This window comes from Pogona vitticeps, chromosome 3 (assembly GCF_051106095.1).
Source record: "Pogona vitticeps strain Pit_001003342236 chromosome 3, PviZW2.1, whole genome shotgun sequence".
NCBI classification, from domain to species: domain Eukaryota; kingdom Metazoa; phylum Chordata; class Lepidosauria; order Squamata; family Agamidae; genus Pogona; species Pogona vitticeps.
The window spans coordinates 231,865,812-231,883,192 of NC_135785.1; the positions used below are offsets into that span (position 1 = coordinate 231,865,812).

The 17,381-nt window shown below is 39.7% G+C and overlaps 1 protein-coding gene across 4 annotated transcripts in view; it reads left to right on the forward strand.

Moving 5' to 3' along the window:
* The first annotated feature begins 4,201 nt into the window (after nucleotides 1-4,201).
* Nucleotides 4,202-17,381, forward strand: part of GRAMD1C (GRAM domain containing 1C) — a 67,654-nt gene continuing 54,474 nt past the window's right edge. For 2 of the 4 annotated variants that reach the window (XM_078389953.1, XM_072993827.2), the window contains exons 1-2: nucleotides 4,202-4,375; nucleotides 6,318-6,446. Coding sequence is in view for 3 of the 4 variants with exons in the window: in XM_072993827.2 (XP_072849928.2) it covers nucleotides 4,373-4,375; nucleotides 6,318-6,446 (132 nt within the window). In the remaining variant the exon portion in view is untranslated. Of the gene's footprint in view, nucleotides 4,376-4,707; nucleotides 4,875-6,317; nucleotides 6,447-17,381 lie in introns of those variants that run through there. The other 2 variants (XM_072993830.2, XM_072993828.2) reach the window with 2 other exon arrangements.

Consider the following 17,381-nt stretch of genomic DNA (forward strand, 5'->3'; position numbering starts at 1 on the left):
TGTTTCAGCATTTTGGGACACAGCCTAACAAGAGTTTAACTCTTGAGAGGTTCCTTGCCTTCATCGCAAGAGTGAGACAAGGTGTGTTTTGGGAATTGGGACTGAGATTTCCACAGTTTACGCAAAATAATTTTCTATCTATTTTCTATGTGAGGCAAACCATGCACAGAAAGCCTAGCTGGCTGATCAATAAGACACAAAAGAACTCAATCTGATAGTTCTAATTTTAAAAGTCCATGTAATTGTAATTTTGCACAACTTTTGCAAAATAATTCTTGGAAACCTGACTACTCAATGATACAACAAAAAATATCGCATTGCTTTTGCAGAGAGAACAAACATACGGATTTCTTTCTTATTCTTGTCCACTAGAAAAAGACAAGCAAAGGCTTACATCCGGGGTACTGTATATGATAATAGATCTTGTGCTGTCATGCATAGCTTGAGCTCTTGTCACTCATACAAATACACTCCCCAGAGAATTATGATTGAGTGTTGCTCTCCAGATGTTGGTGGACATCTGCTGTAGCTGGTACAGCCAAGGGTAAGGAAAGCTAGGAGTTGCAGTCCAACAACATCTGGCAGGCTACATTTTGCCCACACTGGATATATACAATAGTTTTCCTGGATTTATTGCTAGATAATTTGCAAAAATGCTCTTTTATTCTGAAGATGTTGGAAACATTTCAGTTGTTTAAATACACTTGTTTTCTCTTTCACAAAGATGACAACATTCTGGGTCTAGGTTTCTATTTGCATGTGCTTAGCCATTTCGTTCCTTCACAGTCACCAGCCCTTGTGACTTTAACTGGCTTCTCACAACATACTTTTTGATAAAGCTGTGTGAATCTCAGCTTCGATATAAAAATATCCTAGCTCTAACAAAATCACAGTGGCAATAGCAAGGAGCAGGGGAGCTGGAGAAATGAGAACAACTACAAAGCACTGGAAGACTACAACTTCAAATTAAGAAGAGCCACAGTTATTTTAAAATTATTTTTATATATTTTACTCAGAATTCCACAAAGATCAACCATAAAAATTAGAAATATGCTGTATTAACTGACAGGGTTAAAAATTGAAGGTAATGAAGGTTAAATTTTAGCTGAACTATACATTAACAGAAAGAAGTTGAAACTTAAACTGGTTTATTTTACTTTATTACACTGAAGAAAAAAAACCCTAAGGAACTGCACAGATGGCTGCAAAGTTTTTCTGTTGCAGTCTTTGGAGACTTTTCATCTCTCTGCTGAAGGCAGCAGAATATAAAAAGCAAATATTCCAGGCAGATTCCATCCACTCTCATGCCCAAGCAGATCAGCAGAGGAAAGGAAGAAGGAATCACATGTCCTTCAGTCCTAGGCCTGGCTTTGGTGCATATAAAAAATCTTGTGTGATCAAAATACCGGAGTCAAGAATTTGTTGGTGGATCAGGTCTATGTGGATTGAAGGCTTTATTTGTGGATAAAGCCCATGTTGAAGAGCTGAGATCCTCAAGCGGTATGTCTGAAATGCGGGTAAATGTCTGCTTTGAATTTATGTCAGGCACCAGATATCCTTTCTAATGTAATATCTTCCTTATATAGCAAATCTCTATTATCAGTCCTCTCTTGCAAGTTTGATCCCATAGCCTAAGAGAGTGGGTGTGATTCAGGAGATTTTGACTCTTGTTCTCCAGAAATTTGCCTTTCTCCTCCTTGAGAATAGGATATATGTCGTTATAGCTTTAGCAATTGCTGTGTTCATCTATGAGTGATTAAAAGGCTGGAATTTTCCTTCACTTTTCTAATTGCACCCATATTGAAGAAGTGGAGATTAAAGACAATTAGAGCACAATTTATATATTCAGAAGTCAATTCCAGTGAATTCACAGAAATTTACTCCTAGGTAAGTGGATACAGCATTACAGACCTAAATAATTATGGGTACTTAACTTAGGGGGACGTGGTGGTGTTGCGGGTTAAACCGCAGAAGCCTCTGTGCTGCAAGGTCAGAAGACCAGACGTTGTAAGATCAAATCCATGCGACAGAGTGAGCTCCCGTCGCTTGTCCCAACTCCTGCCAACCTAGCAGTTCGAAAGCATGTAAAAATCTGAGTAGATAAATAGGGACCACCTCAGTGCAAAGGTAACGGCGCGCTGGCCATGTGACCATGGAAACTGTCTACGGACAAACGCTGGATCTACGGCTTGGAGATGGGGATGAGCACAGCACCCTAGAGTAGGACACGACTGGACTAAATGTCAAGGGGAACCATTACCTTTACCTTTTACTTAACAAGAGTGGGAGTCACACTGATATAGGTGAAGCAATAGTTCTAAGTTCACAGAGAATTGCGAAACAAAAGAGAAAGTAAAAGTTGAAAAACGTGAGTCAGTGTAGCAAGTAGAGAAAAGAGATACATATATGGGCATAGGTGTGCTTTGTGTTGTGTGATAGGTAGAATGTGAGCTTTCCGCTTTGGTCAAGATTGGCCAGAGGGACAGAAAGGGTTGTGTTGCGTCGGGTGTAAAATGTACTGCTGAATGCTTGAATACCAGAGGCCACACCTGCCCAGGTGTGTTCTCTCCATGCCTGCAGATATGAAATAAAACTTGCTTGCTGTAAGTCTTTGGTGTGTGTGTGTGTTAATAGCAAAATACTAAACATACCAACACTGCAATCTAATATAGCAGATTACACAACAGGATAATTTTCTGTGGTTAAAAAAAAGATTAACAATGGCATTTATTTACATTAGTAAATCCTGGCCTGCCCGCCCACCACATCCCATGGACTATTAGCTAATAAAAACTCAACACAGAACTGTGTTTCATATCATGTTTACTTGTAAGGTAATAACGTTGTGTGAAACAAGATTAAGGAAAATTTAAAAATGTCCAACAGGCAAAGTGGAGCATCTGTCTATATCATAAGAAGGTGTAACAGAGATAGATGATAGAGATAGGGACCCTGTGGAACATCAAGTCCAACCCCTATCATGGAGGCAGAGTGGGAATTGAATTTCCAACTTCTTCCATTGAACTATCCAGCAGTTTGAAACCTGGTCTCGTTTTCTAGTTTGTCACTCAATCCACATGACAACACTGGTTCCCTAATTACCTTACAGTCAACCCAGTGTGGTACAGTATAGGGGATAGAATGACAGACTAGGACTCAAGAGGCATGGGTTCAAATCCCTGCTGGGCTATGGAAAATCAAGGGGGATATAAAACTAGTAAAACTACTTTTTAAATATCTCACCTACCTTGAAAGCCCTACTAAGGTTACTATAAGTCAGTTTTTATTTGATTGCACAGAAGAATGAAACTGTTCAATCACACACAGCATAAATGGCTTAGATCTATGCATAATATACCCATTAAAGAGTGTATTTGTCTTATTTGCGCACCTAAGTTTTTTATAAATATGTATACATATACCTCCACAGCACTGAGAACCAAACCTATTTTGTAAAGTTATATGTACTGTACCATGTAAGTCTTTAAGATGCCACCATGTTTTTATCTTTTTTTACTTCTATTTCGCTTTTCCCTATTATATTTACCAAATGTCTCAATAAAGTGCACATAGTGGTCTCTTCCCCCACTGACCAAAATAGTCCTTAGATGTGTTCGATGAAATGACCTATGACTTCCAACCAATATGGCAGCTAGGAAATAATGGGAAGAGAAGTTTGGAGGGGTGGGGGGATGTGAAGCTATGGCTATTGTAGTCAAGACGTGGTTTTCCACGACGGTTTCCCTTCCCAAGAAGCAGAAGAATGGAGCAAAGTGGTTACCTTAAAAGCATCCAATACCCTTCACAGCACAATCATGTATGGGTTTACTTAGAAGTCATCCCTACTGTGTTAAAATAGACCTACCTCCATGGGTGACGGCGTGCGCCTAATCGTGCTTATAAATCAAAGCGAAGGAGACTTTCGTACCTTTAGGATATTGTTGGGTTCTCCTCTTACCAACAAATAAAGTGTTTACTCAAGCGGAAGTGGAATCCCAACAAGTCCAGGTTTGCTTATTGTCCCCTGGAAAAACTCTGCTAGTTTGGGTGAAAGCGACTCGACCCCTCTCTTTGGAAGAAAGCGTTCCGGCTCCAAGCCACCCAGTTCTCCCCACAGGCCGGTTTTTCGCGCCACTCCCACAAACTGAAGCGCCCCTGGAGCCAATGGCTTTCGCGAGGCCGTAAAGGACCTCTCCGTCCCCCCTGCTCCAGAAAGGGCCGCCGCTTTGAATAAAAAGCGGCCTCGCTCGCCTTCGCGCTGGCCTCCTTCCTTGCGGCTGGCCCTTTAAACTGCGGGCATCGAGAGGCGGCGCAGCCCTCCGGGGCTGCATGTTGAGACTGTGCGTGTTCAGGTTGCATCTTTCTTTCCTCCATGGTAAGCCGGGCGATCTTAATTTTTCCCCCTTTTCTGCTCTCTTTTTTTGAGATATGGCCGGTCGGCTTTTAAAAGATAAAATTTTAATGGGCGCTCCAGTTTCTGCGGCCAAGAACGGCAGGTTTCGATGAGCGTGCTTCTACTCGCGGTCATCATCTCCTGTCAGCGGCTTGGCTTTTGTTCTCTCCCAAACTCTGAAAAAAGCCATCGGCGGACTTCTGAGATCTGCCGCTGACGGGGGAAAAGTTCGGTTTTGGCCCACTCCTAAGGACAGGATTGTTGGGGTTTTGTTGGCTGCTTTGCAATCTGTTGTGACCCCCGTTTTCCCCCTTTTACAAGGGTGCTATGTCTTTAATACAGCAGATCAGAGGGATAAGCAGAAATTTAGATTTAGGTAGTGATAAGAAGTGTTTGATAGGTTGACCATCAGCCTGTGAAGGAAGCAATCAAGAGAAGCGGTAATCATCCTCATGGCCAAAGTTTGTTATTTATAACAGGGGTGAGTAACTTGTGGCCCTGCAAAAGTTGTTGGTGTGCTTCCGAAAGCAGCAGAGCCAATGCTGAGTGATGATGAGAATCAAAATTCAGCAAGAGATAGAGGGCCAGCACTGATGTAGAAAACTTGACCCTTCTGAACTGTAATTGTCAAGGAAACATAATGGTACTGTATTTCTGTGCTTGGATTCCTTGGGATCTACAGATACACTTTATTTTTAAATGCAAAAATAGGTGATATCTTTATAGACCACTAAAAATAGAACTTCATTTTATTTTATTTTTTTATTCTCTACTCTGGAATACTCTCAGCTAGATGCTTTCTGGAAGAAAAGGGGAGATCTGGAAAGCTTGAGGCTTTTTGTTAATCTTTGTATTAAGACCCTGGTGTCTATGAACACCACCATGTCACAATAATCATACACATGAAGTTTTAAAAAACATAGTTGAAGAAGATAGCTGGAGAACAGTATGTTTCCTGCCTGTTTTTCATTCTTTGTCCTGGAAAATAATATTTCCATCCTCGCTCCCAGTGGTGAGGAAAACAGGTTAGCCAAGAGATTTGCTGTAGGTTGTGGCACAGAATGGTTTAATTGTGTTTTGGGCTTGGGATAGTCATAAAAAACCCCTTTCAGTGACAAATGTATCTTCTACAAATGGGACCAGCAACAAAGTGGAAACTCTGTGGAGTGCACCAACCAGCCAGCCCTGTTCACTTCTTCAGTAGTCCATTCCATTTCCCCTCCCATCCATTTTTCCAATCCATCCCTCTTAATAGTTACTCAGCATTCCATTCTATTAGCATAAGACATTTTATTGCCTTCCTCCTTAGGGTCTCTTTTTCCTATAGAATTCTGTTTCTTTTACAAAATTCTGCACAACATTCAACCCTGGCTTTTAAACAAAATGCAGTGTATACATAAGATGTTTGTACAACATTTTGCATGGTATATATTGAACGAACAGTTTAGAATACAGTATGTAGCTGAGGGAAATATACTTTCCTAACTATTAGTCTACTTAATACTATGATTGTTTTAGATAAGATGACTGAACTTTAACAGAAGATGCAAGGAGAGTTTAGAAAAACTGGAAAATAAAATGTACATATCTTATACAATGTACTGAACATGAAGAAAGACTCTGAAATGCTGTGAGTTGAATGAATGTAACATGAGTTGGAAATGTTTATTACTTGTTCTCCCTGAGTAATAATAATGGTAATATCTTAGAGCTGCAGAGTTGGAAGGATCACGGAGTCCAGCCCCTTTGAAGGAGGCACAGTGAGGACATGAACTCCCAGTCAATATCTAAACCACTGAGCTATGCAGCAGTCCAGGACCTTAGAGGTTTTTTAATTAGTAATACTACAAAGTACTTACCAGTTTTGCTCTAGCAACAGTTGGTTGCATTACTGAACTAAACATTGTTCTATTCCCATTCATAGGCACTCGATGAAATGGATCATAGCCTCATCAACCAGTTTTTGATGGACTCTGAGGAGAATCTTAACAGATGCACAGAGAAGATGCAAACATCCTCGCCATATAATTGGAGTAACGACTGGAATTTTTGGGTAACATCAGGAGTGTTTTTTCCCTGCTCCGTACTTTAATTAAGTATTCTTTGCCAAAGGAGCTCTCCATTCTACAGCTGTTGAGTTATAATTGAGCTGAAACCCTCCTGTAGCTTGGGGGATTTTCAGTTATCATGGGGCATGCCGATTGAGTTGCAAAGAAGTAACTTCATGTATTTCATTGTCAAGGATATATATATTCTGAAGAGTTTATGGTTTCAAGATTTGTTCATCTATGTACTTCCTCTGTTTCTCCCACAGAGTTTTGTTTTGTTTGTTTGTTTGTTTTTTGCTTACCTGTTAAGGGTGCAGTCCTAAGTATAATTATTAGTTCCTTGAAACTCACCTCGGAATAGAAATGCTTAGCATTATGTACTCAATGGCCAAAATCCCAGTTAGTGTAGCAACTGCTTTAAGGGAGGCCCTTTTAATCAATGGGGATTTGATGGAGTCAACTTTTCTGTAAGTTGCATTGATTTAAATGGCTCTACTTGTGATTGCTGCAGATGTTGTTGGACTCCCAGCATTCTTTGCCATAGGCTGTACTGGTTAGGGTTGATGGGAGTTGTACTCCAACAACATCTGTAAGGTTGTATTTTACCTGCCTCTGTTGGCCTTCCTCTGCAGATATCGTTTTTTAGCATTTATTTTTTCAGTATTAAAGTTTGTTATCACAGGAAACCAGATTTCAGTCTTTGAATGCTAATACACTGCATTTGATAGCTGGCCTGGCAACAGTGATACACCATTTTATTTGCTTGTCACTTGTAGATCCTACCTCTCATTGAAGAATCTCAAGGTAGCATAAAAGAGATTAATTGGCACTGCTGCACAGAAAGCCACAGATCTCCCAGTTTTTGTTCTGGTAGTTTCTAATGCTATCTCACTTTTGTGAGGTAAGATAAGGCTTTACGAGATAGTGATTGGAATTAGGGATGGAATGTTTGCAATTCTGGGACTTAGAATATCTTAGAATCCCCCAGGGCGACTTCTGGGACTGAGAGAGGAGAGACCAGGAGGCAAAGAGATACGATTCTACCATCACATCTCTTTAATACCATGTGCTTCAGCTGGGAAGACAGGAATGCCCCCTTTAGGCCGACTGTTTCCTAAGAGTTGCCCCAGTGCTCCAGGAGAAGGGTAGACTTGTTTCCCAGCAGACCAGTAGTTCCGAACTTTGGGTCTTCAGGTGTTCCTGGATGAAAACTCCCAGAAACCTTCATCACTAGCTGTGCTGGACAGGATTTATGGGAGTTGTGATCCAATAACATCTAGGACCCAAGGTTGGGAACCACTGCACTAGACTATAGAGGGAGCCTCTCACTGGATGACCCTTCCCATGTAACACTGGGGTGATTCCCAAGAAGCAGCAGGAACAAGAGGATGTTCCCTTCTTCTTTCCAGCTGATACTTGTGGAATGGAGCAGACAGTGGCGGTACAAAGACATGTCTTTTGCCTTTTGGTTTTAATTATCCCAGTCCCTGAAGTCTGTCTGGGGGATTTGAGGTGACTTCTGGGATGGGACATTCTGGAACTCTGAAAGTCCAATTTCTGATTGGAATTCTGACCTAGATTCTCCAAATTAAAACCTACAATTCTAGTCAACTCTGTCATTTCAAATGTGAAGTCAAACTCAAGTTGGTTAACTTTAATTTCCTAGATCTTTATACAACTGATGAATTTTCTTTTCCAACCTTTTAGACTTCATATCAGAGTGTGGTTACACTATTGAAATAAATTGGGAGCAGGATAGGGTTTTTTTTAATTTGGTTTAAAGTTATGTGATAGTCACATGTTTCTGGGTTGGTGTGTGCATCCTCTTGGAAAAAAATTTAATTTGTTTTTAAACTGTATTGTGTATTAGTTGAGGAGGTTACACAGGCTTTTATAATTGTTGCATTTGAGACTTTGTCCTGTACCCGCCCACCCTCACACTGGCTGCCACTCACAACCACTAGCCACTGCTGCTGTGGTGTTATTTTAATTCTTTTACAATTTTTGCTATCTGAAATAGTACTAGAACAGAGCGACAGATAAAAAAAGAGCTTTCCCTGCAGCCCAGCACACTATGCATGCATGCAGGCAGGCAGGCACGCACACAGAGAGAGGGAGAGAGGGAGAGAGAGAGGGTGGAGAATAAGAGGGGGAGAGAGATTGAGAGAGAAGGGGGGGAGCACTAGGCCTGAGCCGAAACTGACTGGGCTTGGGAAGGGGTTGGGGTAGACACCGGAGTGGGTCACGAAACTGGGTTGTAGCATGGTGCAAAGGAGTTAAAGTCCTGCTCAGATACCCAATCCAGATCATCCCTCCATGCCTGTTTACAGTTGAAAAACCATTCACACAATTTACAGTTGTAAGAGTGATGTGAAGTTTAGTTTGGCCTGAGAAATTATAACTTCCAAATAGTTTTAAACTTGAAAGTTGGCCAAAATAAATAAATATCAAAACTAATTCCATATATAAATAATGAAATACTGGAAGCTGATCCCTCCAGCCATAGGACTGCTCACCTGCTGCAAGCATGGAAGCATTTTCTGAGTCATTCTCAATTACATTTTTGAATAATTAATTGTACTATGTGCATGAGAAATCTGAGTAAGAAGTTTTTGGATGACTTGTCTTGAGTTGATGCAGTGAATCAGCTGCAGATCTGAGATCTTTCATTGCATGCTTGTTCCTCACCATCAGAAACCTGTCCTGCAGCTAAAGTGGGATGACAAGTAAAGCAATTTTCAAATGCCTTAAGCTTTTAGTGTAAGCTTATTTTTACGTAATACAACTGCAGATGTTTGATGCTACTTTAACTTCATCCTCCAAAATCCAGTGGTCTGTAATGTTTTCTGTTAAAGAGCTCTTAAGTTATGGCACTACAGTCTTCTATCACAGTGATTCCCAACACTGGGTCCCCATATGTTCTTGGATGAAAAATCTTAGAAGCCTTTGCCACTAGCTGTGCTGGCCCAGACATCTGAGAATTGTAGTTCAAGAACATCTGGGACTCAAGGTTGCTAACCACTGTTCTAGCAAATAATTCTAAGTTTCTTGTGAAACTACCATTTGCAAGATCCAGTAGAATAGAGCTGTAACAGTTCAAGTGGTACTCAACTGTGTTGTGTAGGTGTGCTCTAGGGCTACGCTCATCATTTTAGAACATAAGAAATAAAACTATTGTAGAGGAGAAGGGGACGACAGAGGATGAGATGGTTGGACAGTGTCATTGAAGCTACCAACGTGAATTTGACCCAACTCTGGGAGGCAGTGGAAGACAGGAGGGCCTGGTGTGCTCTGGTCCATGCGGTCACGAAGAGTCGGACATGACTAACGACTAAATAACAGCAACCTTTCTACTGGAACCTCAAAAGTGTACATTTCAATCAACAAATATGGCTGTAGTCCTAAACATGCGTTCTGGGGTCAGGAATGTGCAACCAAGAGCCCTCAAGATGAGTTTGGCTACATTTCCATATCAGCCTAGCCCATTGTCTGGGATGGCGGGGATTATAATCTGGAATACAACTAGTGGGGAAGATTGTACAACTAAATTAGCTCCAGCAAACAGAGGTGTGATTTCTGAATAAATCTATATAGCAGTGCACTGTTAGTATGATTAGAGGCTGATTAAATTGCTTCGAGTCCATAAAAAGCAAATAGCAATGATGTAGGGCAAAAAAAAAGTCCTGCAGATTTTTAAAAAATAGAACATTATTGAAAAAAAAAACATTTCCCCCCCCCCCATGGGAAAAATCCTTTAGAAAAACACCACTGCTTCATAAAATTAATAGAGAAAATGACAGAATCCTTTTATTTATTTATTTTATTTATTTAATTTATATGCCGCCCACTCTACCCAAAGGTCTCTGGGCGGCTTAAAACAATTAAATACAATAAAAAGATAAAGCAATTAGAATACAATTAAAATAGTAATTAAAATTTAGTTAGTAATACAAGTGTAAGAAATGAATGGATGCCAGCAAACTTGGCATTTTCAAAGATGTCAGAGCCAGCAAGACATTCAGATATTCTTAAATCAGGACCTAGATTGTTGTGGCATAACTTTTATCAAATTAATGTTTTTCAGGTAATGAGCCCCACGAAATAGTTTTAAGAGTACTTATACAGTGGGGTCTCTACTTAAGAACGTCTCTACTTAAGAACAATCCAACTTAAGAACAGCTCCATTTGCTAAATTTTGCTTCTACTTGAGAACAGAAATCCAAGATAAGAACAGGAAAAAAAAACTTTCCTGCTCTTTTTTTAACCTGAGGTCATCTTAGGTTAAAAAAAATTCTCCCCCTAGTGGTAGAGTACGTATTAACCAGCTTTGCATTAGTTCCTATGGGAACAATGCTTCAATGTACGAACGCACCTCTACATAACAAAAAAACAGCCAGAACGGATTAATTGGTTTTCAGTCCATTCCTATGGGAAATTTTGCTTCAACTCAAGAACGTTTCAACTTAAGAACACCATTCCAAAACGGATTAAGTTCTTAAGTAGAGGTTCCACTGTAGTTTCTATGGACGGAAAAGAGCAGATACGGATTAAATTGTTTTCAGTGCATTCCTATGGGAAATGCAGATTCAACATAAGAACTTTTCAACTTGAGAACCACCTTCCAATACGGATTAAGTTCTTAAGTAGAGACCTCACTGTACTCTTATTGTTTTAAAAAAAAAAACAGGGAACCTACCTAACCAAAACAAAACAATCCAAACTGTTTGTTTTCCAGTCATTTTTCCTTAACTAAACTAGAATAGTCCACCTACCCATAATAAACCAAAATAATAAAATTATGAATGTACCTTTTGGCTAAATTAAAACTAAAACTATGTTTTTCCTTTGGTTTCACTTTGAACAACACAGAGATCAGTCTAATTTCTTTTTCAGAATTTGGGAAGTGTTTCACAGTTGGTATGTGAATCTTAACAACTGTAACCAAACTGGCTTTTCAGTTAAGATTCTTATGTGTTTTAGATTTTAAAGGCAAGAATGCAGGGGAAGACAGTTTGTCAGAGGTTGCTCAATAATCTTTCACATTGAGAGGGACATTGAGTGCAGGTCTCCTCAATTCTAGTTTAAAACTCTTAATTGTGTGGTGGGTGATCTCAATGGGTCAAACCAGATTATTGACCCCAGATTTTACTGTGGGCTGCACTGGGCCCATATTCACTCTTACTTTTTTTTATTATTTTTTTTTATTATTCAATATTATACTTTATTATTCAATATTATATTGACAGACTAAAAGAATCTTAAACAATTTAAAAGGGGAACAAGAGGAAGCACCCGGACAGGCACTTCCAGTTTCTCTTTTTGCTTTGGGTGGGGTCTGGGTCTGCTATAAGGCTGCTGGAAAACAGTGCTTCTGGATGCATCCAAGAGCAGAAATAAGCCCCTCTCAAGGGAGTGGAATTTTTTCCCCACAAGGGACTGTAGGGTGGCCTTGAGGCCTACAGAAATGCCCTTGATGGAGAACCAGGTAGACTGCTGGCCACTCCTGCTCTTAAACACTACTGTATGTTAGTTGTTTCAGTTTAGACACTTAGCTGTTGGGAACTTAAAAAGTTTTTCCCAGAAAATAATAAAGTCCCATAAGCTTTCTAAACCAGATTACACTCCATTTAGGGCATTTGGGAAATTTGCTGGAGAATTTCCATTTCAGAATTTTCCGGAAAATCCATATCACTGAAGAAAACACTCTTAATAAAAGAGCATTGATAAACAGAGGTTTTGTTTCCGTATGTTTGGCAGTAACGATTCTAAACGCCAAATACCAGCAAGAGACTCTGCAGGGAATGTTGTTTTCAGCTAACCTGTATAATGGGGTAGAAAGGGAGAATACAAGTTGTTAATTAAGTCATGGTGATTAGGATAAGTGTGGCTGTGAAGGTTTCCGTAAAGCGGTAATTGCACCTCTGGAGACTTGTTTTATTGAGGCTGAACCCAAGTCAGAAGAGTACCCACCTTGTGTTTGGTTTCACCAAGGCTATATGTTTGGACTGTACATAGGAAAGTGGGAGAAATGCTTTTAAAATCGGAAATGCTGCGTAAGAAAATTAAAATGTTTATTTTCAAAAGAGAATTTTAACAATCCTGTCAAAGCCCTGATTATCGTTATCTTCTCAAAACCACCGGATATTTGTGACATTTACTTAATGCTGCTGCTTTTACTCTGCCAGTTTAATGTTTTAAGTATCTCAGGATTTCCTAATTATAGGTGTGTGATATAGTAATAATTACTACTGGATGTGTAAAATAACAAAGGATTTCTTGTATGTGTGTTCTACTTTCTGCTGATGGTTTTCATGAAGATCAATTGTGCCACTAGAAATACTTAAATGTTGTCCACACTATATTCTTGTTACATACCAGTTGCTAAGAATTTTATTTTTTTTTCTTTTGTAAGTTACACCATTGTAAATGCCATTGTTTAAATCTGTTGTCCTTGCATAAGAACGAGATGCTGTCTGGCTAGGAATAGACATCCTTCAGTCTCGAGAGACTATGGTTAGTTCTAAAACTAATTTTCAGGGTTGTTATTTTTTAATTTGGTGGTATAGTCATAAGAATATTTGCTCAACTTCATTTATTATACAATTGAAGACAGTCTATACTGGCATTTTTAAAGAGGCATAGCTAAAAGAATTGCATGTCTCCTGGAATCCCAAGTTGTCCATGGGATACCTTTGATCTGATGCCTCAGTTTTCTATGCATGACATGGAGATCCAGATGTCCTTTCACCTGATTTCAGGTGGTTATTTATTGCCCAAAAGAGGAAATGCATCACCAAACAAGATGAGTAAAGAGGACTGTAATTTGCATGAAATTTATGTAACTAGATCTGTAAGCACAATTGAAAATCTAGAAATAATTACTGTAATTTAAACAGAAGACCCATGCCTTATAAGTTTAGCATTCCCTTCTTCTAGGAGCACTCTGGGACCGTGAAGCTTGCCCAAGGCCACACAGGCTGGTTTCTAGGATGCACAACAGGGAATTGAATACATACTTCATTGAGCTATCCAGCCAGCTTTATTATTACCATGCCTTCTAGTGGTGAATTGAATAAGGTGTACCTGCTCAGTCTCCTGTGCCCACTGGCAATCTTAAAGACTGTATTCTCCCACTGTTTTTATTTACAGCGTTTAAAGTAGGTTTGGGCAACTCATGGCGTTCCAGATTCCATTGGTTTACAACTCTCACAATCTCTGCCTTATGGGTGTTACAGTCCAGTATCATCTGGAGCGATATAGTTGCCTGTCACAGAAGCAGAAATTGCTCTCAGATGAAGAAAGTATGGCTAGCCTGTAAGAACTGCCTCCGGTGATCATGTGGGTGAAGTTTACAGAGTGTGCTGCTGCTTGAAAGGAAATCCAGACATGGTGGAAGTGCCCTCCACAACAACTGTTTCACCCTTCTCTCTCATTGTTGTTTAGTCGTTAAGTCGTGTCCGACTCTTCGTGACCCCATTGACCAGAGCATGTAGGCCCTCCTGTCTTCCACTGCCTCCTGGAGTTTGGTCAAATTCATGTTGGTAACAGAAACCTTTTGTTTCTGTCCGTGGAGTTTTCTTGGCAAAGATACTGCTCCAGGTGGATCGCGTTTAGTCAGAAGTCACTATGACCTGTCCATCTTGGGTGTCCCTGCACGGCATAGCCCATCACTTCTCTGAATTACTCAAGCCCCTTCGCCACAACAAGGCAGCAATCCATGAAGGGGCTTCTCTCTCACATTGTTGTTAAAAATTCCCTTTGTCTTCTCACTTAACTATTTAGGTAATGGCCTCTTTAAGTAACCATGGAAATAATAATCTTATTTTCTCTCTTCCTCTTTTGCTGCCACCAACCTTTAGCTGCCCCTATGTGTGTGTGTTTGCCTCTTTACTGAGACCATTATAACCGTCTTCAAGTAACCATGCCTCATGTATCGAACTCCATACCACTTAGCTTGAATAGAACTAATAAGGTTTTATTAAAATAACAGTGTTAAAGGAACTTTGTTTATTCTTTGGCTTCAGGTATATCCAGCACAATTCTTTATTCTCCATATTGTTTCTTTCCCCCTCAAACTCTCAGACTGTCCGCACAGAACTAAAGTATACTGATCTCTCCCCTCTCTATTCTCTCTCTGACTCCAGAACCACCTTCTCCCTGATCTTTCTTCACTAGACCACCTTCACATGATCACTTCACAAACATATTCTCCCTTCTTGTCTAGTTTGTCTCCCGTAACCATTATTACCATCCATGTGTTTCATTCAAAATTTCCCACCACATTTCATTTCAAATGATACATTTACCATTACAATACTTTTAAATATGTGCATCACAGCTAGTTTCCTGAACTTCCTAGTCAGAATGGTTATTTTCCCATTTCTGAGTTACTGACCAGAACCCCTTTGCCATTTTACACTTGTGTAATGGAAATTGTGTAAGTCTTGGCAACCAATTACCACTCATTGATGATTGGGTGCACTTTCAGGAATACAATCAGCACCTCATTAGTAAGTAGCAGTTTGCAGTCAAAAATTATGGGTTAACAGATGTGAAGCAGGAAAGATCCTAGTAGAGTGGCTACTTTTCCCCTATGCATGTTTGATGAGCAGATTAGTCAGAAGATATAGCATAGGCACAAAAATCTAGAAGCTGTAGGCTGTTACGAACTCAGTGATTAAGTGCTAGTGTACCCCACTTAAATATTAAGCTTTACAACCTGATGTAATTGTGGTGACTTGTCATTTGTCCATCATCTCACAATATGCTTATGAGGTGTTTCATTAACACTTCTCATGGTTATTAACTGCTGGTGGTGACCTGTTCCTGCACCTTGATTCATAACAAACATGTGACTGATGTAATCACCTCTGACAGCGTGTTTTCCAAAACAAAAAGCAGTCGGCTTTTAACAGTCCATGAACAATGAACTGGCATCTTAAGATGGGCACGGCTCTTCCCAAGTACACTCCCAGTGTTACAGAGAAAAGAACTGTGAAACAGCCACTCAGCTAAATCCACTGGATTATTTCCTCTGGCCACTGGCCTGATTTCCATGGCATGCCTCTCAGCTCCATAGAATGGTGTATTAACTGTGAAACCATGCTTTCACTAGCCTTGCTCCTAATTTGCTCTTAGAAGATATTATTCTTGTTTTCAAGGTAGGTTTGGTGAAATCTTATATGATTTATTTCTTATACTATAGAGACTTACAAATTTGTTGATTTGTAAAATTCCAGTGTGGTTGAACTTGGTGGCCCCAATTATAAACATAAGATGCTATTGTTGTATTATAAAGTGTGTACAAGCAGTGGCTTCCTGTATATATGGTTTCTATCAGCCTGAGATAGTCATTGCTATACTTCTGTCACATTCTGCTTCAGCAAGGACAGCTCTGCTGTTTCCATTTCACTATTCTTTCTGCGTTTGAATTCCCTAGAATACTCATGATCTGTGCTGTAAAATAAGGTTCATCTAAAAGGAATAGAATTTTTGGGGAGTGTTAACTCATGCATAATTGTAGAAACTATTTCCACATTTCTCATAAAGGAAATGCCCTTACTACAGGTGTGTAGATTTGTGTTTGTTGGACTACGTCTCCCAGAATTCCCCAGGTATTGTAACAGCCATGGCAGTTCTGACAGTTATAATCGAACAAGCATAAATGTGCACATGTTGGGTTGTCACTGAGATCCTAAGCCAACCCTACTTGGGAATGAATATACAAATCCTCCATGTAGAATTAACCCTTCCACAAGATAAATATAATGATAATACTGTAATGCATAGCCATTTTATAGTGCCTGTGAATATTCAGAATTGTGTACATGGATTATTCTTAACATGTCCTTTCAACTACCCTGTAAAGTAAATCAGTGTAATCATTCTGTATAACAAGTGAGCATTGCTTTATAGTCAAGATGGGATTTGAGTTTGTGTACTTCATAGCTGAGTCCCATAACCTCAGATGTTCAACAAAAATGGTTTTAAATAAGCCTGGGATTGGGTAACATATGACACTCCAGATGTCCATGGACTGCATTTATTAGCCTAGCCAACAATGTGAATGGTTGAAGTTTCAGTAAAACATCATCTGAAGGTCCAGGCATTTCCTAGTCCAAGTCTACTCTGCCAGCGTATATTGTTTACATGGTAATGTATATAGGCCCCCCACTTACAACAAAATTGTGATTCAAACACAGTTTTACTACCTCAGCAAGAATTTGGTCTAAAGACGTATTGGAAAAATTTTTAACTTTATCTGTGTGGGACTGTCTGGATTGGGCGATTAGCTGTGGCATGAGAGTCTGTGTTGCAGTCGCATTTTCCAACTTCCTTGTCAACTGTATACCTCCTAGCCTTGTTCCTCAGTTGGAATTACTGTAATGTAAAACTAAATTTATCTTGGTCACCTTGACTTGCCTTCTCCTTGGACTTTAAGTGAATAAATCACAGGTGATCAAATCACAGTAGGAACATGTTTCCAGCCTGTTTGCATCTTCTTTGTGCCACTCTTCACAAGAATAGGTAAGCAGATCAGGAAGAGAGACATTGACATGATGACTTGACCCACGGTTATGGTTAGAAGTACAGTAATGTGAAGCAGAAGCCAAGCTACAGTTCTTTTCCCCCAAGTACTACTAATCAACTATTGTTGTTTTGCATTGGCAGCAAAATTTAGAAAAGTTAATTTTGGGGACTGAACTACTTGTAGTATTTGTATTACAAAGTGTCAGGGGAGAAACACATGATTGTTATCACAATGGAAGTATGATCATGCTGTTGTCACAACAGGTCTACTAGTATGCAGGTGCTGAAACATAATGAATCATGGTTAAAATCCTGTTTTCAGATGCCTTTCATCACCTTCCTAAACAGGTGAGGAGTGATTGCCATGTACATAAAAATATAGCTAAGAGTTAAAACATGAGCTAAATTTA